The 25,484-nt window shown below is 52.3% G+C and overlaps 1 protein-coding gene across 1 annotated transcript in view; it reads right to left on the bottom strand.

Moving 5' to 3' along the window:
* HMCN2 (hemicentin 2) overlaps nt 1-25,210 on the bottom strand; it is a 148,288-nt gene extending 123,078 nt beyond the window's left edge. The window contains 4 exon segments of the mRNA XM_040631353.1: nt 4,034-4,156; nt 5,027-5,185; nt 6,211-6,281; nt 24,955-25,210. Coding sequence (XP_040487287.1) covers nt 4,034-4,156; nt 5,027-5,185; nt 6,211-6,281; nt 24,955-25,210 — 609 coding nt within the window.
* Between the last annotated feature and the right edge of the window lie 274 nt (nt 25,211-25,484).

The following is a 25,484-nucleotide window of genomic DNA, read 5'->3' as shown; positions in this document are numbered from 1 at the left end:
ATGATCACTGCCCTCTTCCCCCCCGCCCCCCAGGGTCGGGCCTAGTCAGGGGTCCGGAGGAAATCATAACTGAGCAAAGCTGCCAGGAGGCGGCGGCCGCGCCAGCTGTCCCAGAGAGATCACACCCACTGTGGTGCTGAGACTGTCATTACAAGCTTGTCCTAAGATGTTCCGACAGAGGGACGATGTCCGGGAGTTCAGGCTACTGAATTGCAGAGAAGGCTCGGACAGAGCACGATGCCAGTGACCCCACCAGGAGGTGGCGTGCCCACACGGTCTGCCCTGTAAGCACATCGCCGCTGGGAAGCTGAGGGTGCTGACCATCTTCCCGCAGCAAGGCCAGACCCCCTGTAGGCCCCGGTGTGCAGACAAGGCTTTCTGGATCCTGCAATGCGCCCAGGGCTCCGAGCCGAATGTAGGGAGCCTTCCGAGCAGAGAGCCCTCATCAAGCAAGCTCAATGTTTATTTGGCGGAGACAATGGCTTCCAGATGTTAGCGGGACTGGGGGCCCGCGAGCCAGCACCGCAATGGGGCTCATCTCTCTGTCACCGATAGGGAAGGAATGAAAGAGTTTGGCGCTGCTGCCCTGGCCAGATGGCTGCTGCTAGGCCATTCGCAGCAGATAAATCAGGCCCTGAGGCTCCTCCCCGGACACTTGACAGCCAGGGTGGCCGAGGAAGCAGAGAAGAGAGGCCAGGGGGCCTAGAGGGCCTCAGAGCCATAGAGCAGAAAGCTGGGGCCCGACTGTGGGGCCTGGGTCAGGGAGCTCAGCGGACAGTGACAGAGAGACAGCACCAGCCCCTGCCAGCTGGCCGCTGCTGGGCACCCAGGTCCCGAGAACCTGTTCCGAGAGAGCCCTTGCTCTTCAGGCAGCTTTGCCGACGCCAGGCATACATTCTGGGCTCCACACCGAAGCAGGGGGCTCGAGTCACAGCCATCGCTAACTCTTACTAAGGGCTTCCCGGTGCCTGCCTGTCATGCCTGTCTCACTAGGCAGGGCCTCTCTTAACCCACTGTGCACAGGAGGAAACGGAGGCCCAGAGAGGTTAAGTACTGTGTTGGTGGTCACGCTGCAGACAGGTGGCAGGGCTGGGGTCTGAGACTGGCATGGGGCCCTAACCCTCCACCACGCTGCCTCCTCCCAGAAAAGTCCAGGATGAAGTCATCTCCGGGGCCTGTGTCTTCTGATCTGTTAATTGGAACCACCTGGTCAGACCTCCCCTCCTCCCCCACCGCCCACGCTCACTGCCTTAGGAACCACCTGGTCAGACCTCCCCCCCTCCCCCACCGCCCACGCTCACTGCCTTAGGAACCACCTGGTCAGACCCCCCCCCCCACCGCCCACGCTCACTGCCTTAGAAGGTGCTTCACCTTTCCCCTGGTTGATGTGCAGAATGTGGGCGATTTGGCACATCTGAACAGGCTGGCGCTAGACATGGGAAGGGTCCGGGCTCCCAGAACGGACTTCCCAGGAGCAGGGGAGGCTTCAGAATGAGGGGGTTTGCCCAGCAATTCCGGCCCACTCTGCTGGGGCCGGCGACAGTACATTGAGCTGGGTCTGAGCTGGGGGGATGTGGTGCAGGGGCCAGGAGGGTCTTGGACCTAGCTAAGCCCCGACCAGAAATACACACCCCCAAGGGTTCCTGCCTCCCCTCTCCGTTGAAGGATGGTAAGAGCTCCAAATACTCCCACCAGGGAGTAATCGCCTTGCTTTAATTACCCCAGAACCCCAAAGGGCCACCGCCACAACTGGAAAAAAGCGAAAGCTCAAAACTGCTGAGACATGGATGGATTCTGTCTCTGTGCCCAGCACCTGGAACTGAGCCCATAGCAGGTGTGCGATAAGCGGGAAATGAAATCAAGAGAGAATGCAGAACGTGTCCCTTCTGCCACATTGGACATACTATAAAAAGGTAAAAAGACTAACTACACATGCACAGTTTGGGGACTTTGGCAACTTCTGAGGAGCCATTCTCTCCGCTGGAGCCCCCTGGCGCGGGCAAAGGCACTGTTCCCTCTCCTCGGGCGGGGGCGGGGCGGGGGGGATGACCACAGCCCTGGCTGCCCCAGCCACTTTCTCAGGCTTGCTGAATGTCTGAGAACATCTGGAATGACACAGCTCTGTGTCCAGGAAGGAGAGGGATCCAGGCCCCTACCCAGAGGCCGCCAATCCTGGCCGCTGGAGGTCCCATCAAGTCAGACACGTACTGCCAAGTCAGGCTCCCACAGCAGAAGGCCGGACACCATGGCCAGGAGCCAGTGAATTCACCCCACTTTCCCTGCCTCCAGAGAGAGAACAGGGGAGCCCAGACCCATACCTGGGCGAGCCGTCCCCCGCTGTCCTGCCCAGGTGCCTTGCTGTCTGATTTGCCCCTGACCTTTGGAACCAGCTCCCGCCCAAATAGGTCTGCCCCCAAAACAAGGACTGAGCCATCCCTCCATTCTGAAAGGCCTCCTACCCTCACTTGGGCGGCTCAGCGCCAGAGTAGGCTGATATGCCAAAAAATAAAGTCTAATGTGTCGCAGAGAACCATAAACGCCATTTGTCAACAGGGAGTTAACGCACGCTAATCTAAACACGGCCCTGGAGACCATTCTCTTCAGTCCGTAAATATATAACACAAAAAAAACCCTCTCCTGGAGGCTACGGCAGGGCTGGCCGGGGCCGAGGCCCGCCTCCCAGACACGGCCTCTCCTGCCTTCCTCTTCCCAGGGCCTTGGGCACAAGGGACCCGGCATCTGTCCATTTACCAGCTATTTACGGAGCACCTGCTCCGTGCTGGTGGCGGCAGGAGGTACTGGGGATACAGCAGCGAACAGGACCCACAGTAAGGGCCTGGCTCTTAGGCTGCTCACAGCCTAACAGCATTCGGCAATGCCACAGTTATTAAGCTGCAGTTACGTAAAGCAGTACCGGGAGCTGAGAGAGGGGATGAAAGAAGACTTCATCTTGATGGGAAATCAAGAAAGGTCTCCCAAGGAGAGAGCATTTCAGCTAAGACTGGGAAAATGAGGAGCTGGGTGGGGGGGTAGGAAAAACAAGCTGCATGAGCAAAGGCCCTGGGGTAGAAAGACTTAGGACACTGAAGAAACAGCAGAGGCCAGTGGGGTGGCAGCAGCGAGCAAGGGAGAGAACACAGGCCATGGGGGCAGACAGGCAGGGGGCAGAGAAGGCTCTGGACCTTCTCCAGGGGACAAGCAAGAGAGACCTGTTGGTCAGGTTTGCTTTAGAAAGATCCAGTGTACGAGAGATGGCTCATAGAGGCTCAAAAAAGTCCACTGCAAGCATCACTTCCCAACTCTGCTCAGTGGCTTCACAATAGCAGCTTGAAATCAGCCAGGGTAGGACGATTTACACCATGGAAATGGGCATTCTTGTTCTTTTCAGGGAGGTGGTTGTAGATATCAACCAGCATGTCACTGGAACGATCCCTCTGGCCCCTGAGAGGGAACGGACGTGTGGGGAGAGGGAAAGTGGGGCCTGGAAGGGGGGAAGGGCAGACACCTGGTCTCAGAACAAGACAAGGACGCAGGCACCTGGTCAGCTCGGAGCTGAATGAATCCAGATCCCTGACAACCCTGTGCCTCGGGACACAGGGCCAAGCAAGCCCCCGACTGCTAAGTCCTCCAGCAGGATCTTCTGGCCCAGCAACACAGCCTGAATCTAACGCCCCCCTGCCCCCCACCCACTCCTCTACCCACCCCTGGGTTCCCTGCCTCTGGGGAGAAGCTCAACCCCTACTCCCACCTCTGGCAAACTTTGCTAGGTCCGTCCTGCCAGCCTGGACCATCAGGGAAACCCAGGGTGCTTCTTCAAGCTCCAGCCTCTTAACCTGCAAACCTGGGAAGTCTGTGGCACCTGCCTTTGGGGTAGACAGCAGGTAGAAGGGTCTGGTGAGATGACGTCATACAGCCCTGAGCACAGCACTCGCTGCACTGGCCACAGGGTGAGACACGGTGCTGCTCACTGATGACAACGACCCAACCGCCAGGCACAGATGCCCAGAGAGGCAGGATGGCCAGGAAGGCTCACCTCGGTCACCTGCTGCTTGTCCAGGTGAAACACCTGCCCAGAGCTGGTGGCAGCGATCTCCTCGTAAGCCAGGTAGCCGGGATGAGTGCGGTCACCACAGTCGCCTGTCAGCACAAAGACCACCTGCAAGAGGGACACGAAGCCTGGCTCGGGGCTTCCCTGGCCACCTTCTTCAGGTGTGCACGGCAGGACTGGCGCGAGGGAGGAGGGGCCCAGGGCGAGCCCTTGCCTCTCTCTGGGCTCAGGCGACGCATCTGTAGAATGGGAACGATAAGAACACCCACCCCGTGGGGACCAGGGCTGAGGCAGGTCAAGGGGGTAGCACTGGACCAGGAACACTTTAGGTGCTCAATAAATGGGAGCCGTTACGAAATTTCCAGCAAGGAAAGGAATGGAAATCAGCTCGCTCCGAGCAGCGCCTGGGGGCCACAAAGTGAGAAGAACCCTGGAGAATGGAGTTCGTTCCAGATGGGAGACCACAGACCAGAGAAGCTGTTCCCAGCTCGTGAGAGCTTCACCCGAGGAGGTCACACGGGTGGGGGGCCCTTCCCCCTTCCCCGTGCACACCCCTCCCCCAGCCCTGGCTGTGAAAGCGAGAAGCAAAGCCCCAGCAGGGAGTCAGCCCCTGAGGCCGAGGAAAAAGGGCGCAGCGCATCGCAGAGACGGGAGCAGAGACGACGCCAGGAGGAAGATGGATTGCCCAGGCTCTGACAGGGTGCGAGGGGAGCGGGTGGTGTGGTCTTTATCAAGAATGAGCCTCGCCAGGCGGCAGGAGCCCCGGCGGGCGGGGGGCCCAGAGCATGAGAACACACTTGGACTTCACCAGCCCAGCTCGGTCTTGAGGGCCGGCGGCCGAGCTGGCGGGGACCCTGGGAGGGAAGCAGCCGCCCTCCGCTCGGCAGGTGGGGGCTCCAGCTGCCCGCGCTGGGGACCCCAGCTTCCTCAGCACCCCGGAGACCCCCGGGCTCGAGCTCCCCAGGCCAGCCCACTCACCTGTGACTGTTTAAGCTGTAAGAGGCGCAGGACCTCCTCCTTCTTGTGGTAGTCCTTGGCGCGGGCGTCCGAGAAGACGTAGATGAAGGAGCCGGGGTTGGCCACCTCCACGGCAGCCTTGATGGCCCCCACACTCATCTCTGGGCAGTCACCGCCCCCCTGCAGGGCAGGGGTGTGTCAGGGGCTGCCGCCCACCTCCTCCAGGTGGGGCCCACCTAGGGACACCTCTGACACCAGCCGACGGTGGGGGAAGTTTAACTGTAGACGACTAGCACCTTCCCTCACTCATCCATGCAAGAGAGGCAAGGTCCCTCCCATGGGGTCAGCACAACACGACTATTTAATCACCACTGCGATGAGTGCTACAAGCTGGGGAGGAGGGCTGGGAGCCCCGGGGCAGTGAACAGATGCCCCAAAGAAGCCACATGTTAGCCAAGGCTGGGAGGACAGAGGGTGCCAGGGGGCGGCCAGGAGAAGGAGCGGTGGGCATGGGGCAGAGGAAAGCATTCAAAGCCGCCTCCCCAGATCCTCTCTGTAGCCTGCCCTGGAATCAGCCGCAAACCAGCACACGCTCCCGCCCTCCCTGACCACAGATAGGAGCTCTGCTCTGCAGGAAGGGAGCGTGTCCCCCCCCGCCGGCTTCGCCCAGCGAAGGATTTGAACGTGGTCACTTTTCAGTAATGCTTCTCTCCGGGGTTCACTCATCTAGCTGTCCCGTCTACCTGCCAGGCCCTGTTCTGAGCCCCGCAGGACCTGGCTGTGAATTAGACAGATAGGTGGGGTCCCTGCCTTCAGGAAGCTGCTGCTCTCAGTGGGTGGGACAGGCACTGAACCAGGGTGTTCAGTAGGGCAAAGAAGCCCAGGTGGTTTTGGGGGCCTCCTTCCACTACTACACCCTCTTCCTGCCACTGCTTCACCCATTCACTAAATAATAAGCCCTACTATGTGCAGGGCACAGGGACTCCCATAGCTACTTGGGTCACTGAATAAAGGAAGGAACCCCAAGAAGTACAGGATCTTCAGCATTCCCAAGCTGGGGTGCAGGCCAGAGGCAGTGTTGGGAGACAGGTCATGACAGTAGCAGGAAGCCGCCATCTTGGCTCCTGGGTGGGGCAAAGACCTTGGCCTCAGGCTTGGAGTGGGAAAGGACCAGGTGACAGGCAGCCAGGGGTGGGACGGCCCACCTGCACGTAGAGTTCTCTCAGCTCTCTCTGAAACACCGCGGGGTCTGCCGTGAGGGTCACTGGGCCAATATCTGCAGGGAAAAGAGAGAGAGAGTCCCAGGTGGGCTTATATTCCCAGATACACCACCTCCATGGGGTGGGGCAGCAGTTATAAGATGTGCTACTAGGGAGGAAAGAAGGTGAAACCTGGGCCCCAGAGACCCCCCTCAACCAAAGGGGGAGCTGCCAGGGGGCAGTTTCCAGGTCTTCCAGGCCACTCAGCCCCCTACCCTGCTCCAAGCCAGGGCCTGAGCTCCAGGGGAGCACAGAGGTGAGACAGAGGGCAAACCCCAGTTCCTCTGTAAAACCGCAGTTCCCAATCTTTTCTGAACATGGCTGTCCTAGGAACCGCCCCTCTACCACCCTACCCACCACCATCAGTGGGAAAGGAATTCTGAAAGACAAAGAGACAGACAACTGTCCAACACCAGACTGATCATCGAGAAGAAAATCTTCCAGAAACTCCATCCACATATTAGCTCATTTAAAAAGAGCAGGGTTCAATTGCAAACATAGGTGAAGACACGGGGCAACGGAAACTTCTGTCGGCTGCTGGTGGGAACGCAAAATGGTTCGACCACTTTGGAAGACAAACAGAACTTCCTGAAACCTTAAGCATGCACATACCATGAGATCCAGTCATTTCACTTCTAGGTATTTACCCAAGAGAAATGAAAACATATGTCCGCACAAAGACTTGTACTCAAATGTTCAGAGCTGTTGTATTCATGACAGCCCAGGATGGGAAGCCAGCCAAATGTCCATCAACCAATGAACAGATAAATAAACTGTGGTCTCGTCATATAATCAAACCCCGCTCAGCAAGAAAACTGAAGAAGCTACCAGCGCAGGCAACCACAGACGACTCACAGACATCACGCCGCACGGAGGAAGCCAGACGCGGAAAAGTGCACATTTCTATGGCTCCATTTATAGAAATTCTGGAACAGGCAGGATTAATCTGAGGTGGAAAAAATCAGAACAGAGGTTGTCTGGGGGCTACGGAGACACAAAGGGACTGTCAGGGAAGGCAGAAATGTTCTATAGTGGGATAGGAGTGTGGGTTCCAGAGGTATACAGTTTCTCCAAAGAGCAAAGCAAAGGTCTGTGCATTTCAATGTATGTAAATCTCACCTCCTAAAGCCCGAACTATAGAGAACAATCATCACGGAGTGGGGGTGGAGGGTGGGAAGAGCTACAGATGAGCAAGAACGGCAGAAGTTTGGATACTTGGTGATGGGGATGTGGGGATTCATTACACTACTCTGCTGACTGTATATATTTGAAATGTTCCCTGATAAAGAGATTTTTTTAACAGCTGTAATTGAGAGCCGCCTCTAGCATAAGACAGGGCTATCAGGGCACTAAAAACAGGGCAAGAATCCCGACTCTCCGTGTGGATGTGTGCATGAAGGGGGTTTTACAAGGTTCGTGGATGTCAAATTTCCTAGGAAAATATTTCATCTGAGCCCTTGGTGAACTCTAATCATGGACTGTTTTTAGTTCAAGAATTCTAAATTCTAGTCACCCTAAAAAAATTCCTATGCTCATCGACTAGTCAACTGACCTTGGTCCTTCTTAGGGAAGGAAGCCCAGGGAATTATCCGGCATTCGTCTTCAATTCTCAAGGAGAGGGCGGACACCAGCTCTTCTGCCCAACGCTTTAGGAACGATTCACCCCCCGGGGGTCTTTACCTCTGTGTTTGGAACTTACTCATCATACCCAACACCCCTCCCTCAGCTGCTCCAGTGTTTACCAAGCCCCCCTTCCCCCGGCCTCCCACTTTCTGAACTCTGCAGTAATTGATTCAGCCAAACCCTCAGCCTTTGCTGACAGATCTGATTGGAATCCTGACTCCATCCTTCAGCCACGGGGCCTCCAGACCCTACTTCGCTGTCCCCAGGCACGATCTCTCCTTGCTGAGAAGCATCACTGTGAGAACGCAGTGGGGTCAGGGAGGGACAGACCCCGCATGAATCCCGTGTACACAGCAATGGCTCAGCAAACACGGCCACGTGGCCGCCCATGTTCCAGCATGAGGTCCTCAAACTCCAGTGTGATGGAGAAAGGCAATAATTTTACTCAATGTTGGTTCTTTATTATATGATAATACATGTTCGATGTTTAAAAGGGGGGGGGCACTAATGATACTGACGTTTACTAAGCACTTACTCAGTCCCAGTCCACATGCCAAGATGACCTTGCTGAATCCTCCCTGGCACCGGGTCGGTCTCAGTCTCACCCATATTTTACAGAGGAGAACACGGAAGCCTAGAGAGGTCAAGTCATTTGCCCAAAGACACACAGCCAGTAAGCGGCAAGGCTGGGATGAGCCTGGGTCTGTACAGCTCCAGAAAGCGAGCTCTTGAGAACGGCTCCCTGTGAACTATACATAGAACTTCCCGACACACCCAAAGAGAAGGGAATTCTACCAACCAGAGACGGTCGTTCTGATTTTTATACATAACCTTCAACAGTTTCATGCATACTTGTAAAGCCGCCGCTTACACGCATGCATACTATTTTATGCGGAATTTCTACTGAAATATAAATAACATACTATTTTTAACCTGATTCTTTTCACCGAACAACATACTTGGAGCAACTTTCCAGAAGGCCAAATGCTCAGTTTCAAAACCATTTTTAATGGCTACACAGTCTTTCCTTTGTACAAACGACTGAGAGCAGACGTGCTCGATCTCACATTGCTGTGTTTCCAGTTTTCATAATGAGGACGTTACCAAGAACCCCTCTAGATCCGTAGCATTAAGCATCAGCTCAGTCGATGCCTCGGCGAATACTTCCATGAGCACAATTACTGGGTTCCAGGCAAGGACGTTTGTAAAGACTCTGGAAGCAAGTTCGGGAACCTCCTAACTGTCCTCCCCTTCTCCAGATGGGCCAGCCACTCACCCGTCTACCTGCCAGTGCTAGGGAAGCTGGCCTGCGCCCAGTTTTGCTCACATGGAGAATGGACACCGACTGCTCGTGGTCTGTGAACCCGGGGCAGCCCCAGGGGAGCTGAGCTCGGACTCTGGACGGCCCCACCCTCCCCCATCATGGTCTAGTGACCTCAGCTACCCTCGGTTCCCAGCGCTGGCCCAGGGCTTGGCTGACCACATTTTCTCCCATTTGCGGCAACGTGAGAATAATAAAATTGGTGACGTGTTATCACAAATAAAGCGGCAGTTGGAAAGGACAGTCTATGCTCTTCCTCCCTGGGGGCGGGGGGCGGGGACGATTTCTCTCTTTCGTGGAGGGACAGTCATTGTTCAGGGGAGATGATTCTGTTCATGGTGCTACCTGGTAAGATAAAATGTTGGGCACCTATGTCAATTCCTTCTGTTTTTCTTTCCTTCTAGTTTCTTTTTTTTCCTTTTAACAATTTTATTGGATTGAGAAACCCAAAGTGGGCGGCCCGGTGGTAGAGGGCGGGGAGGATTCCAGACCCACCGTACCTTCCATCACCAAGGCTGTTCTAGGAGGGTCTGCACTCTGGGAAATCGCCCATCCTGATCCCCCCACGCCCCTCAGCAATGCTCAGTGACATCCTCATCCTACCTCCTTATGCCCCAAGCACGCGGCCAGCTCCTGCTGAGGGCCAGGGACTATATGGCTGACACACACACTTGGAACATTTCAGGAGCCAGGGAGGATCCCCTGAACTGGAAAGCCTGGAAAGGATTTTAAGGTTGGCCTCCGTATTAGTTTCCTATTGCTGCTTTCATAAATTATTACAAACTCAGCGTCTTAAAACAACACACATCATTTCTGAAGGTCAGAAGCCCTCGAGTCAAGGTATCAGCTGGGCTGTGTCCCTTCTGGAGGCTCTACAGGAAAATGGGCTTCCTTGATTTTTCCAGCTTTGAGAGGCCGCCCGCACTCCTTGGATCGTGGCCCTTCTCCATCACAAAGCCTGCAACAGAGAATCTTCCAGGGTCTCTCTCACTACCCTCTGCTTCTCTGCCACATCTCCTCGGACTCTGGCCCCCCTGCTCCCCCTTACAAGGAGGCTTGTGATGACTGTGAGCCCATCCAGATAATCCACGATAACCTCTCCATCTCAAGATCCCTAACTTAGGGGCGCCTGGGTGGCTCAGTCGTTAAGCGTCTGCCTTCGGCTCAGGGCGTGATCCCGGAGTCCTGGGATCGAGCCCCACATCAGGCTCCTCCGCTGGGAGCCTGCTTCTTCCTCTCCCACTCCCCCTGCTTGGGTTCCCTCTCTCGCTGGCTGTCTCTCTCTCTGTCAAATAAATAAATAAAATCTTAAAAAAAAAAAAAAAGATCCCTAACTTAACTATACATGCGAAGCCCCTTCTGCTGTGTCCAGTAACAGAGTTACATGGATTCCGTGGATTAGGACACGCACATCTTTGGGGGACCATTCATGCTGCCTCCCACAGACTCCGTCATCCTGTCTCCGGCAAGAATGGACTTGGGAAAAACCAATTTGGACCACAAACCTATGCGCCAAACATAACGAAGTTGAAGATAAAGAGATCCAAAGACCCCACCTTTTTAAGGATGGAGAAACTCGAAGCCCAGAGAGGAGAAGGAAGTCAGTCCCTCAAGGTCAGCTGGGAAGATCTGGTGCAAGAGTTACCCTGAGATATCACACGGACAGTGACCCCTTCTCCTGTTCACCAGTGTAGGCCTCGGGCCAAGTTCAGTGCCTGGCACACATAAGCGCTCCATGAATGCGGGTCCAGGGAGTGACGGAATAAATACATTTGAACTCCATATTGTCTGAGCAGCTCCAGGTCAGGACAGGGTTTCATTTCTCTTTATAACCCGTCTCAGAACAACACCGGGCGTACAGTCAGCAGTCTGCAAGCATGTGCTGAAGGCCAAGCCCACCCGGTCCCCAGGCCCTCCCACTACAACACGCTGCTGCCCATCTCCCAAAGAAACCGATATGAAGCAGAGCAGGGAACTAATGTGGTTATTTGGGGCACGCAGAGGAGTTGGCCATATGGAGGAAGGGCTGGCCAGATGGACGAGAGTGTCCGTGACTGCTCTCGAGACAGAGGACAGGACCCCAGCAAAGACTGAAGGCAAGGGTTTTTTTAATGCCTCAACTTCTGAGACTACACATTTACACACACACACACACACGCACATGCACACGCACGCACGCACGCACACAGGAATCTGGGATTTCTTCCTTTGCTGAATAGATCATCCCCAAGCTGGTTCCAGGCACGGGGTGTTACGATGACCGGTCCCATCATTCCAAGGCAGGACTGGCTTCCAAGATGCAAAGAAGGGGCTGGGGATAGGGAGGTCTCCTTGCCACCTGTTCTCCCAGCCACCCACCCATCCACAGCTGCAGGCAGCAGGCCAGAGATGGATGCCTTCTTGTCATTAATTAACACTGGCCCACGGCTTCCTCTGCCATTCCCAGGACCCACTGCACATCATCACTCACCATCCTGAAACCCCACCAGGACAGGGCGCTCTCAGCAGGACGACCATTTCAAGACCCATCTTCCAGCAGGACAGAGTGAGGTGCCAGGACAGGGCAGGAGAGGGTAGGATACTTGACATGGCCCCATGAGAGTTTACCCACTGAAAGGGGGCTCTTGAGACCCTCTTGATCTCCTTCTTTCACCCAGTCCAGGCAGGGATGGCTCTGGTCAAAAGGTCTGATCACCTTACATCTTAGCATGCTGCCCTTCCTAGCATGATATTGATGATGACGGTGGTGGTGGTGATGCTGACATTGATGATGGTGGTGATGTTGACATTGATGTTGATGGTGGTGGTGGTGGTGGTGACGTTGATGATGGTGGTGATGTTGACATTGATGTTGATGGTGGTGGTGGTGATGTTGATGATGGTGGTGGTGATGGTGACATTGATGTTGATGATGGTGGTGGTGGTGATGTTGATGATGATGGTGGTGATGTTGACATTAATGTTGATGGTGGTCGTGGTGATGTTGACACTGATGGTGACGGTGGTGGTGGTGATGTTGATGATGATGGTGGTGATGTTGACATTGATGTTGATGATGGTGGTGGTGATGTTGACACTGATGGTGATGGTGGTGGTGGTGATGTTGATGATGGTGGTGGTGATGTTGACATTGATGTTGATGGTGGTGGTGATGTTGACACTGATGGTGATGGTGGTGGTGGTGATGTTGATGATGGTGGTGGTGATGTTGACATTGATGTTGATGGTGGTGGTGATGTTGACACTGATGGTGATGGTGGTGGTGGTGATGTTGATGATGGTGATGGTGACACTGACAGTGACAGTGGTGGTGGTGGTGGTGATGGTGGTGATGATGATGGTGGTGATGTTGACATTGATGGTGATGATGATGGTGGTGGTGGTGGTGATGATGTTGATGATGGTGGTGGTGATGGTGACACTGATGGTGGTGGTGGTGATGGTGGTGATGATGATGGTGGTGGTGATGTTGTTATTGATGTTGACGATGGTGGTGGTGATGGTGACACTGACGGTGGTGGTGGTTACAGCAGTTTCTCTGCCTTGAGCACTTATTATTCTACAGGCTTGAGCTCACTTCTATTAATATCTCCCTTTTACAACTGAGGACACCAAGACTTAGAGAGAAGACAATGTCCTTAGTGAAGGTCGAGCAGCTAGTAAGTGGTAGTTAATGTCCGTCCTGGTTTCCTGGAGCCACCGTAACAAAATAACACGAACTCGGTGGCTTTATACAACAGAAATTTCCCTTCTCACAGTCCTTAGGCTAGCAGCCCACAATCAGGGTGTTGGCAGGGCCGTGCTCTCTCTGAAGGCAAATACCAGCAACCCTTGGCATTCCTCAACTTGTAAACACGTAAGTACTCTGGTTCTGCCCCCCGTCGTCATGGGGCCTTCTCCCTGTGTTGGCTCTGCGTCCCTCCTTTCTACGAGGGCACCGGTCATACCGGAGGAAGGGCCCGCTCTACTCCAGTAGGAGTTCATCCTAACTAATGACATCTTCAGTGATCCTATTTCCAAGTTAGGTCATATGCTGAGGTTCTAGGAAGGACACGAATCAACCTAGAACAACGTGAAATCCACTTGCTTGGCTCCAAAGCCTGTACTCTTTGCCACTGGCTATGCTGCCTTCAAAAACCATGGCGGCGATGGTGATGGTATTTTAATATTTTAATACGATTAACTGTTTTAATACTTAGTTCACATCAGGTGTTGTTCTCTGCACTTGGCACACATTCACTTAGAAAAAAAACAAACAAACAGCAACCAAAGAGGTCGACTGTGTATTATTATCCCTATTTCACAGATGAGAATTTAAGGCCCGGGGAGGTGAAGTGACCTGCCCAAGGTCTTACAGTGCAGAAGCCGTAGTGGCGGGATTCAAAGCTGATCCGTCTCACCCCACGTTCAAGGTCTCAGCCGCCGCCAAGCTGCAGATACTCAGAACTCGTTTCCTTGTTCCCTAGTCCCTCATTCGTGTTCTTGGAGGGGGAAAGAGGCTCGTGACGGAAGGTGGGCACTTGCCAAACAGCTGGGCAGATGTGGTGTGCAGTCCCTCCGAGCAGGGCCCGCCGGCCGGCTGCAAAAATCATTAAACCCATGACCTTGGCTCCACTTGGGCCACCCTTGAGCATCTGAGCCCCAGAAGCCTGGCTCGGAACCATCTCGCCTCAGGCAGATCTTTTCAGCTCCTCCAGAGAAGGGTGCGGAGCCTCTGGGACATGCGGGGATATGCACACGATCACACCCAGCCCTTCACTCAGGAGATGCTTCAGCCCCTTACCCAGAATCCTGTGCCCCATTGGAGACGGTCAGGACCACAGCCAGGCACCAGAGGTCCAGCCACAGAAAGACTTCATGTCATGGACTCTTCCTGGGGTCTGCCCTGCCCCCTTCCTCCTTGAAAGCAGGGCTTGAATCCTGGGGCCAATTCTGGGTTCGCACCTGCCCCCCTCCTCCGGCTGCAGCGTCCCCAGGCAGGGTCCCACAGTCTGCCATGATCGTGGGCAAATTGCATCCCCTCTCTGGGACATAGTCTTCCCATTTCTAAGGCAGGGGCTGGAGAAAATGAAGTCTAGCCTATTAGAACTCCAACAGTTCCTAAGCCTGGGCTGGGTGAATGTGATTCCCTTGAAAATACCCACAAAGGACAGACATGGTGGGGCAGGAAACAGCTGGGCAAGTGGCTCTGTCCAAAGAACCAAAATGGCCCCAGGACCTTCCTCCACCTCCTCCTTCGTGTCCAGGAGTCTAGAATCCGATGCTCCTAAAGGCCTTCTCAGGAGTGCCCCTTGCCCTGAACACCCCAGTGGATCCGGGCCCAGCCCTGAGTGTCCACATCAGCCAATCCCTGCCGTCTTCAAGGAGAGGTCACATCCACATTCCTGGCAGCCTCAGAGCCATCGTTTCTGCTCTTCCCTCAGCCTGGAGTGCTCTTCCCCAACCCATCCGGGCTCTCCCCTACCCACCCAGCTCCTCTCCACCTCAGCTCAAACATCACTTCTATATCCCCACCTCTCAGAGCAGCCCGGGCCTCTTTGTACCAGGGACCCCACTATGGCTCATGAACTTGGCCCTTTGCCGTGGGCTAGGCTGGACTGAAGGTGGCAGGGCAAGCTGGCACCTGCCTGGCCCGTGGTCATCCTTCGAGAATCACCTATTGAGCGAGTGAATAATGGGTCTGTCAGGGATCCCTGGCGACCAGACTAATGCACCCAGCCCACCCCAGCCCCTTCAGGCAGACTCCTGCCCTCAGACCCACTACATCCTTACCCTGTCGCTCCTCCTCTCAAAGGCATCCCCAGCCTGTCTTTCTCTTTGCACCCCTGCCCTGCACAGACTCATGCCTGGAAAGCCCAGGTAGGAACACCGCCCTTGGATAAGGTGCCATCAACGCAAGCAATGAGATTAATCCAGCTTACAGCTCACAGGCAGCTCAGAACGCCCAGCCTCCAAGGAGAGAAGCACAGGCCAGGCCAAAGGGCTGGACTCTGCCGTCGGAGCAAGAGAGTATCGCATCTATTTCACGATGAGCGGTTGGTTTCCAGCAACGTCGCTCCAGGGTGACAGTACGCACACACGCACACGCACACACACACACAGTCTGCAGCCAGAGGCCGAGCCGCCCAGCTCACAGGCCACGCTGTGAGCTGAACACTCTGGCCTACCTGCTCCTCGCCCCGACCAACACTCCTCTTCCTCGAGGCAAGCTGACGGTGCACCTGGCGGCCCAGAGAAGATGCCAGAACTAACAATCAGACATAGGCAAGTTAAAATGGGACACCATTTCACACCTAGCAAATTAGCAAAAAAGGGAAGAATGATGTCCCCAGATGCCAGCAAGGTGAGGTGTGGGGGAAATGCAGTCTCATACTCTGTTGGTAGGACAGCAGGAGGGTAGAGCCTTTCTGGAGGGCAGTTCAGTGATAGCTATCAAAAGCCAAAGCGCTCATATGCTTTAACAAAGCAACTGCATTTCTGGGAATCCACCGTACAGACATGTTGGTGAATGCGTACGTGTTTGTGGTCAAGAAACTGAAAGCAGGGCGCCTGGGTGGCACAGCGGTTAAGCGTCTGCCTTCGGCTCAGGGCGTGATCCCGGCGTTATGGGATCGAGCCCCACATCAGGCTCCTCCGCTATGAGCCTGCTTCTTCCTCTCCCACTCCCCCTGCTTGTGTTCCCTCTCTCGCTGGCTGTCTCTATCTCTGTCAAATAAATAAATAAATAAATCTTTAAAAAAAAAAAGAAAAGAAAGAAACTGAAAGCAGGGCGCCTGGGTGGCTCAGGTGGCGAAGCGTCTGCCTTCGGCTCAAGTCATGATCCCAGGGTCCTGCGATTGAGCCCCACATCGGGCTCCCTGCTTGGTGGGGAGTCTGCTTGTCCCTCTCTCTCTCTGCCCCTCCCCCTACTTGTGCTTTCTCTCCCTCTCTGTCAAATAAATAAATAAAATCTCTAAAAAAAAAAAAACTAAAAGCAATCTATTTTCCACAATATGGGAATGGCTAGATAAATGAGGACAGGATTAAGAGAAATGAAGATCCCTTCCGTCACATCTTACGTAGTCAGTAAAAACAGTGAGGTGGATTGAGATTTTCTAACATGGAAAGATATCTGGTGAGTCGTGTAGGGAAGAAAAGCAAGTTGCAAAACAGTATGTGTTGCATAATTCCATTTTTTATGTAATAAAAAATTAAGTGGGTGTGTGTGTGTGTGTGTGTATATGAGTGGATTATACACACACAGAGTCTGGAAGGATGCAAAATGATTAAAAGTGTTCGCATCCCTTGAGAGTCATACTATTAGAATATTTTACAAGCGCATATTAATTTTACACCTTGGGGCCTAGCTGGCTCAGCCGGTGGAGTGTGCGGCCCTTGATCTCAGGGTCATGAGTTCGAGCCCCACGTTGGGCGGAGAGATGACTACAAAAGTAAATCAATAAACTTGAAAAAAACTTTTGCAATTTGGGGAGAAAGCTTAATAATTTAAGTTGTTAAACAGAAAGAGCTAACTAAGCCCTGATGCCAACACTTGCCAAAGGGCACACAGAGAGAATGTCCCTAACTGATCAGACACGCTATAACAAGATGCAAAACTCCCCAAACAAAACCCTGGCCAATGGGACCCAGCTGGATAGGAAAGAATCGTCCGTGACCCAGCAGGGCTTATACAGGGAATGTGGAAGTCGTTAAAAATGAAGGAATCCCATCAATAAGTCAACGGGAGAAAGAGCTTACAAATATCTCAACAAAGCCAGAAAGCCACTGGCTAAAATTCAGCACTCCTCCCTGTCCAGGGTTTTTCGTTTTGTTTTGTTTTGGGGTGTTGTTCGGTGTTATTTTTTTTTTTTAACCCTTAGTAAACTAGGAATGAAAGCATCGTCTTCGTTCACTTGTTGAAGAAAACCTCAAACCAAGAGCCAGCATCCCAGAGCAGCACACGGTCAGAAGCAAGGCAGGGCAAGAGCGACCGCAGCCATCGTCTGCGTATTTATCGCTGTTCTGGAAGTTCTGGCTGATAAATAACACAAGACATTTCAAACAAGTGAAATATATGACGGGAAAAGTGAGACAATATTATTATTTGAACAGGCTATGGTTGCCAGCCTAGGAAACTCAAGTCATTACCCAAAAAATCAGTAGTTAAAAAAAAAAAAAAAAAGACAACTTCAGTAAGAACGCTGGAAACAGAATAAATATATGAAAATGAATTGCTTTCCAACATACCAACAATACTCATTTGCAAAAAATGTAATGGAAAAAACTTCCTAATCAAAATAGTAACAAAAAACCAAAATACTTAGAAATGATCTTTAAAAGAAATGGGTGGAACCTATAAGAAAAAAAATTACAAATCTTTACAAAAGGAAATAAATATGCGAACAAAGGAAGAGGCATGTGTCCAAGATGGAACCAACTGAATTTTTTTTTAACGACAATTTTCCCCAAATCGAGCTTTCACACAATTCCAAGCCAAATCACAGCAGGAATTTTTGGGGGGAAGCTAAGTTTTTCTGTTCATCTTCTGCAAGAATATATGTTCAAGAGTATTTTGCAAATAAAGAAGATGCATCATAAGATTACAAATAAGGGACTGGCCTGTCACTCTGCAAATAAAACAGTCTGTAAGACTGAAGGCAAAAGGAGGGACTCTAGTTAATAAAGCTGTTTCCCGTGGAGTACAAGTTAACAAGCCTAAAACCACTTCTCCGAATACTGGACCGGAACCCTTAAGTAAACGTTTGGTGGACGCTGGGCGGTGGGAGCAGATTTGTCACTGTCGGAGTGGGAGGCTGAAGATAAGCAAGAGGAGGAGGCTGGAATGATCTACGTGGTAATAAAATCAGAGTTGGAGACATCAGAACGAACACACGAACTCACGTCCAGCTTAATGCAGACACAGATGGCAACATATAGAAATACTTACAGAGACAGGTAACACACGGGTGTCTGCACCATCCCTTCCTTGCTCTGTCAGCTAACGGTCTAGAAGCAGTGACCCCCCAGTACGCCTAGCACTCAGCTCCTACTTCCTAGTACCATTTTTCTTTTTTTTTTTTTAAGATTTTATTTATTTATTCGACAGAGATAGAGACAGCCAGCGAGAGAGGGAACACAGCAGGGGGAGTGGGAGAGGAAGAAGCAGGCTCATAGCGGAGGAGCCTGATGTGGGGCCCGATCCCATAACGCCAGGATCACGCCCTGAGCCGAAGGCAGACGCTTAACCGCTGTGCCACCCAGGCACCCCCCTAGTACCATTTTTCAAGAAAAGGAGCCAGGGATTCTTGGATCAGTTCTTAGATCTAGGATTGGAGCGGGAAATATATAAGATGAGTCCTGAACATCCTGTAGTGCCGGAAAGTAAAACAGGGCTTGAAAACACACACACACACACACACACACACACACACACACACACACACTGGGGGCATGTCAAAGGCACACGGAAGCCAACAGAAAGAGCTTCCGATGACCAAAGCTGGAAAACCTGAGCGACAAAATAAAGTAGTATTGGTTAGCAGTATTGGGTTATAACCCAGAGTACAAAATAACTCTCCGTGAGTCCATACTGAGATACAGAAATGACTGAATAAGTGGGGACAAGCCAACTCTCTCATGAAGAATTCCAAATGACTTACACTGATTCCCCATCCTCAGAAAGGTGGAGCACAATGTCCCACTTCTTAAGTATGGGCCGCACACAGTGACTTGCTTCCAAAGAGGACAGTACAGGGGCTCCTGGGTGACTCTGTCAGTTAAACACCTGCCTTCAGCTCAGGTCATGATCTCAGGGTCCTGGGATCGAGCCCCGAGTCGGGTTCCCTGCTCACTGGGGACTCTGCTTCTCCCTCTCCCCCTGCTCATGATCTCTCTCTCAAATAAATAAATAAAATCTTCTTTTTTTAAAATATTTTTTGTTTATTTATTCGACAGAGATAGAGACAGCCAGCGAGAGAGGGAACACAAGCAGGGGGAGTGGGAGAGGAAGAAGCAGGCTCCTAGCGGAGGAGCCTGATGTGGGGCTCGATCCCAGAACGCCGGGATCACGCCCTGAGCCGAAGGCAGATGCTCAACCGCTGTGCCGCCCAGGCGCCCCTAAATAAATAAAATCTTAAAAAAGAAAACAGAGAGGACAGTTTGGAAATGGAGAAAGAGAAGAGCAACTTCGCAGTGGAGACAGCTGATGACCTCAGGCATGTGATCAAGGTCAACAACAACCACGACCGGTCATGTTGATAACATGTACCCTTGACAGAACATAATGAGAGTGACATTGCTCTTCTGTGGTCTTCCTCTCCCGTCAGCCGGTCTCACTGGAGAAAAACACCAGACAAATCATGACAGAGGGCAAAACGTCTGAGTGATTCTCATCGAAACTGTCCAGGTCGTCAAAAACAAAGTCTGAGAAATGATCACATTCAAAGGAGCCTAAGGGCACAGGGCAACCGAATGTAATGTAGGATCCTGGATGGGCTCAGGAAAAGGACGTTAAGGAAAAACTGAGGAAATCTGAATAAAGAACGGATGTTAGTTCATAACGCATCGATATTGGTTGGTTAACTGCGATAAATGTAATATAAGTACAGTAATGTGAGATGTTAATAACAGTGCAAAGTAGGTGGTGGGCATATGGGAACCTCCGTACGGGCTTTGCAATAAATCTGTAATACTAAAATAAAACCGTGCTCAAATTAAAAGTTTATTAAAATAATTTTTTAAGAATTTTTATTTTTTTAAGTGATCTCTATACCCGATGTGGGGTTCGAACTCACAACCCCGAGATCAAGAGTCGCACGCTCCACCGACTGAACCAGCCAGGCACCCCTAAAAATTTTTTAAACCATCAAGATGAACGGGTAAAGATGTGGTATATATACACACAGAATGGAATATTATGGAATACTGGAATATTACCCAGCCAGGGAAAGGCAATCCTGCCACCTGCAGTAGCATGGAGGGCCCCTGAGGGCATTACGCTAAGTGAAGTAAGTCAGGCAGAGAAAGACAAATACTGTACGCTCTCACTTACATCTGGGATCTGAAAGAGCCTAACTCAGAAACAGAGAGTAGAGTGCTGGTTACCAGGGACTGGGGGATGGGAGAAGTGGGATAGACACTTCCAGTTGGAAGGTAAATGGATTCTGGGGAGCTAATGTACAGCATAGTGATTATAGCTAATACTGCGTCATATACTTGAATGTTGCCAGAGAGTAGCTATTAAATGTTCTCACCACAAAAAAGAAATGGTAAATAAGTGACACAGACGATGCTTTAGCTAATGCTACGGCGGTAATCATTTTGCAATAAATAAATGTATCAAACCAGCATGCCGCATGCCTCAAACTAACCCAATACTATGTGTCAGTTACATCTCAGCAAGCTGGGGGGGACCAAAAAAGCAAAAAAAAAAAAAAAAAAGATTGATTGATTGATTGATTGATTGATTTAAAGTAAGCTCGCGGAGCCCAACACGGGGCTTGAACTCACGACCCTGAGATCAAGACCTGAGCTTCAGCTCAAAAGTCAGATGCTTAACTGACTAAGTCACCCAGGACCCCCTGGGGAAAAATTTTTTTTTAAAGAAAAAAGAATATGAGGAAGAGTTTGCCTTAGTAGCACATACTGCAAAACCAAATGACTATAACGTGCGCTTGGCACAAGAATTGCCGTATAACGAAACAGAAGGGAAAGCCCAGATACATTCTTGATAAAGTAATTTGGGATAAACGCAGGATCCAAATAAACGGGGGGAAGGAGGATTGTTTGATAAAATGTACCTGAACAATTATCCCATCCTGGAAGAATTACATTAGATTACTTTTTTTTTTTAAGATATTTATTTATTTATTTATTTATTTATTTATTTATTTGACAGAGATAGAGACAGCCAGCGAGAGAGGGAACACAAGCAGGGGGAGTGGGAGAGGAAGAAGCAGGCTCCCAGTGGAGGAGCCTGATGTGGGGCTCGATCCCAGAACGCTGGGATCACGCCCTGAGCCAAAGGCAGACGCCTAAAGACTGAGCCACCCAGGCGCCTCTACATTAGATTACTTTTTATACCAACTTTTTAAAAAATTCTGGGTTCAAGATTTAAATATAAGCAGAAAACCGGTGGAAAAAATCTAGAACATATACCTAACTGATTTTGTGATGGGGGGAAAAAAATCTTTCTAAGCATGTAGGTGAAGAAATTACAAAGGGAAAAAGTCAAAGATTTTGCTACATAACATTTAAAATTTCAGACCACCAGAAAAAATAAATAAATAGATAGATAGATAAATAAATAATTTCAGACCAGTGGGAATCACAGACAATACTAAAAGGCAAACAATCAGGAAAAATATTAACCACATAACAAAAAACAGTTAATATCATCAATATTAAAGTCCTCGTACTGACTGATAAGAAAACTACTAAAACCCCAACGGGAAAACAAGGTACCAACAATTTGCAAAAGAAGAAATTCACACCAAAAAAAAAAAAAAAAAAAAATCTAGTGAACATTTGGAAATGCGCTGAACCTCACTAGAAATTGAAATATTTTCCATCTTTTGAATTAGGGAGGAAAACGTTTTTATCTTAAATTCCCAGCGTTGGGGGTGGCTGCCCTGAAACTGGCCCCTCAGGAGCTTCTGGTAGAAGTTTAAACTGCTGAAACATTTTGGAAAACAAATTGAAGAGTTGCCCACCCATTGGGTGTGTTAAAAATGGCCTCGGGGCGCCTGGGTGGTGCAGCGGTTAAGCATCTGCCTTCGGCTCAGGGCGTGATCCCGGCGTTCTGGGATCGAGCCCCACATCGGGCTTCTCTGCTGGGAGCCTGCTTCTTCCTCTCCCACTCCCCCTGCTTGTGTTCCCTCTCTTGCTGGCTGTCTCTATCTCTGTCAAATAAATAAATAAATAAAATCTTAAAAAAAAAAAAAAAAGGTCTAGGAATTCCACCACGAGAAGCTTAACCCTGCAGAAAAACCAGAGATAGAAAGATCTGCACAGGAGAGTGTTTTGTTTTGTTTGTTCTGCAACATTTTCATAATGAAAACCTGAAAATGGGCTACATTTTTAGCCAAAATGAAACCATTAACAAAATGCTAACTTTCTAGTTTGGGAACATACTATTTTTTTCATTTAAAAACTTTAAGAATATTTCCAAAGCTCGGGTCCTGATTTCTCTCCAAACACTTGCAGTCCAGAGTCACTGATAGGCGCCCCGTGAAGACTGGTCCTCGGGGTTTAGGATGGGGGTTTCCTTTAAGAAAGCCCTCTACGCCTACAGCCTTGGGGGGCCTCAATCATCAGCTAAAACCCCTAGTTCTGAAGCTCCTCTCCCACCAAAGGGAACTGCACTGGCTGACTGAAAAGCCAGCCAAACCTAAACCACAGACCAATCCCTGCTCAGAAACCCTCAGTGGCTGCTCACAGCCCATAGAAGGAAATTTCAGTGCTCCAAACCCCCAGTCCTCAAGTCAGAGCCAGGACCAATCTCGCCTCTCCCACTCCCCCATTTCATTCCTCCTTCGCTCCCCCCCACACCTGTCCCTACACGTCAGCCACNCCCCCGCAAGCTCCATGTGCTCAGGGAGCCCGTCACCCCCCTGCACTACCAGCACCTAGCACTGGCCAGGAGAGTAGTCAAAAGCTGATACACACTCATTCGTGTTCAAGCCCTGCTCCAACATCACTGCTTCCTAAGAGAGCCTTTGGTCAGGACCCTCCCCTGCTGACCCATAGTCAGGAGCTGGTACCGGAGCTCGCATGTGACACATTCTACTCTCCACCTGCCTGTCTCCAGCAGGACGCCTGCTCCTTGCAGGGAAGCCTGCCCCCTTTCACACTGGGGGCCTCACAAAGGCTGTGCACACAGAACCAGCTCACTAAACACGGAGGAGCCCCTCTGCACTTGGACCGGGGTGTGTCCGTAGGAAGGATGGTTTGGGGAACAGGGCAGGAGGACGGGCGATTTTGAGGATGCAGTGAAAGTCAGAAAGTCGCACACCTGCTCGGCATCCAGAGAAGGGAGGAAAGACTGGGGTGGGGGGGTTTCAGGAAGCCCACAGTCAGAGGGAGGCAGGGGAACAGCCCTCAGGAGCCCCAGCCCGGACCCGGGGACACTAAGCCTGGCTCCAGCAGCCTGCTCTCCTGCCCTGTGACTACAGCCAAGCATTTATGGGAGACAAATGTGGGTTATGAATCAGAAATGACATCATCCTGGCAGGTGGCTTTGGGCAAGCCCCATCCGTGTCCTGAGCCTCGGTTTCTCCATCTGTAAGAGAAGGGGTGGATTGGATGATCTCTCAGCTCTTTCAGTGTGATGTCTTTGGAAGTCCAAGAATGATCCAGAAAGGGAGAGAGAGCATTGGGGGGATAGAGGATAGTCTGAGCTGAAGCCCCAGGACACACCCCACACCCCTGGGTCTCACAACTCTCCCAACCTTGTTGCCCCCCCCCACCCTGACCCCGAGGGGGGAGCTATTCTTTTGTTCCCAGAAATATTTTTCTAGACACCCCCCGCCCCCAGCCTCTGGGCTTTGAGCTGCAGAGCCCTCCAGAACCCAGAACTCCTGGAAGCAGAAGGACCTCCAAACCCAGCCTGAGGACTGCACCAGATCAAGTCACACCCACTGTTGCCCATTTTGCAAAGCTCTGTGACACGGTTGTGATTGATAAAGGCAAATTCTTCTAAAAAGGCTTACTATCTCATAGAGCCTTGGGTCACTGGGTATTTTCTCAGCCTGAGGCGCTCTGTAGTACCATTTGGCAAGGAATCTGCCATTTTTATTTTATTTTTTGGCTTTATAAAGCTATCATTCTGGATAGAGAGGCGGCTAGATGGAGAGACGTGTGATAAGGCAAACAGTAAAATATTAATCATAGGATCTGGGAGGCGGGCAGACAGGTGTTCAACGTACTCCCCGCTTCCCACACATTTTACTGGAAGTCTGGCATTTTTCATCAAAAACTGTTGACCAAAAAGCAGTCCCCCTACTCAGAAGGTCGGAGGTCAGCAGCATTACTCAGCAGCTGTTTCCCTGAAGCTCGCTCCCCGCTGTGGGGTCTCCCAGGGACTCTTTCAAGGCCATGCCCCTAACACTGAGCTGAAAGTCAAGTGGCTGCAGGGGACCAGGTGCTGCGCGCAGGGGTGAGGATCTGGCCTTGAGAATCGGGGAGCTGGAGGCGACCTGGATGAGCTGCTGTTTTCCTAGGGAAAACAGGTCGGGGGTAAAACGAGGCAGGGTGCGTCTGCCTGCCTTTGGGGGCTCTTTTGGCCTCTGAAGCCCGTGCTGGGAGCAAATTCTAAGAATTAACAAAAAGTAAAAACGCAAACCTCATCATGGGGTGCCTGGCCCTGAGCACGAACGCGTCTCAGCAAGTGTTGGGGACAGTTTCTCACCCGGGTTCATAAATGAGGAAAGCGAGGCTCAGGAAGGTGAGGTCACCTGCTTAAGACACACAGCTAGGAGGTGGCGGCACGACATCTGAACGCGTGTCCGCCGCTCTCGGTCACTAGCCCGACTAGGCAGCCGCCGACTATCCCGGAGGCGCGGGAGAGGGAGACCGCGGGTTCCCCCGGGCAAGCAAGGGGCGGCTTCCCCAGGTGCCCGGCCCGCGGACGCGAATGTGTCGAGAAGGCGCCCCCGCCCGGCGGAGCGGTGTGCGGACCGCCAGGTGCGCCCGGGGCGCGATCACCGGCGGGGGGCGGGTGAGCGCCCCACGCCAGGGCGCCCGGGGTGGGGGGGAAGCGGGGGCGCTACCTGGGTCGTGGAAGGGCACCAGCGCGTAGTTGGCGATGGCCTGGCTGCGGCGGCTCAGGCTGCTCTCCAAGATGCGTGAGGCGCCGTCGAGCACCTGCATCAGGTCGTCCCACATGGAGCCGGTGACATCGAAGACGATGGCCAGGGTTGCGTCCCCCGTGGGAAGGGGCAGCGCCGGCCCGGGCTCGCCGACCGCAGCCGCCGCCGCCGCCGCGGAGACCGCCAGCAGCAGCGGCAGGAGCGGCACCCGGGGCATCGTGCTGAGCGGGGGCAACCGGCGGCGGCCGCAGCGGTGGAGGCGCGCGGGTGGCTGCGAGCGCGACGGTCCCGGACACCCAGCGGCCGCCCAGCGCGCGGCGGCAGCGCGGCGTCACGCTCCGTCGGGCCGGTGCGTGCGGGACGCGGGCTCACGGCGGGTCCCCCTGCTGGGAGCCCGAGGCGGGTCCTAGAGCCCACCCCGTTCAGGGTCACGGCCCGCCTCCTCCGCTCCCCCCACCGTGACTCAAATTTTCCCGGCCCCGCCGTTCGCC

This window comes from Ursus maritimus, unplaced genomic scaffold (assembly GCF_017311325.1).
Source record: "Ursus maritimus isolate PB19 unplaced genomic scaffold, ASM1731132v1 scaffold_17, whole genome shotgun sequence".
Classification (NCBI taxonomy): Eukaryota; Metazoa; Chordata; class Mammalia; order Carnivora; family Ursidae; genus Ursus; species Ursus maritimus.
This window is presented reverse-complemented; position numbering and strand designations above follow the sequence as displayed.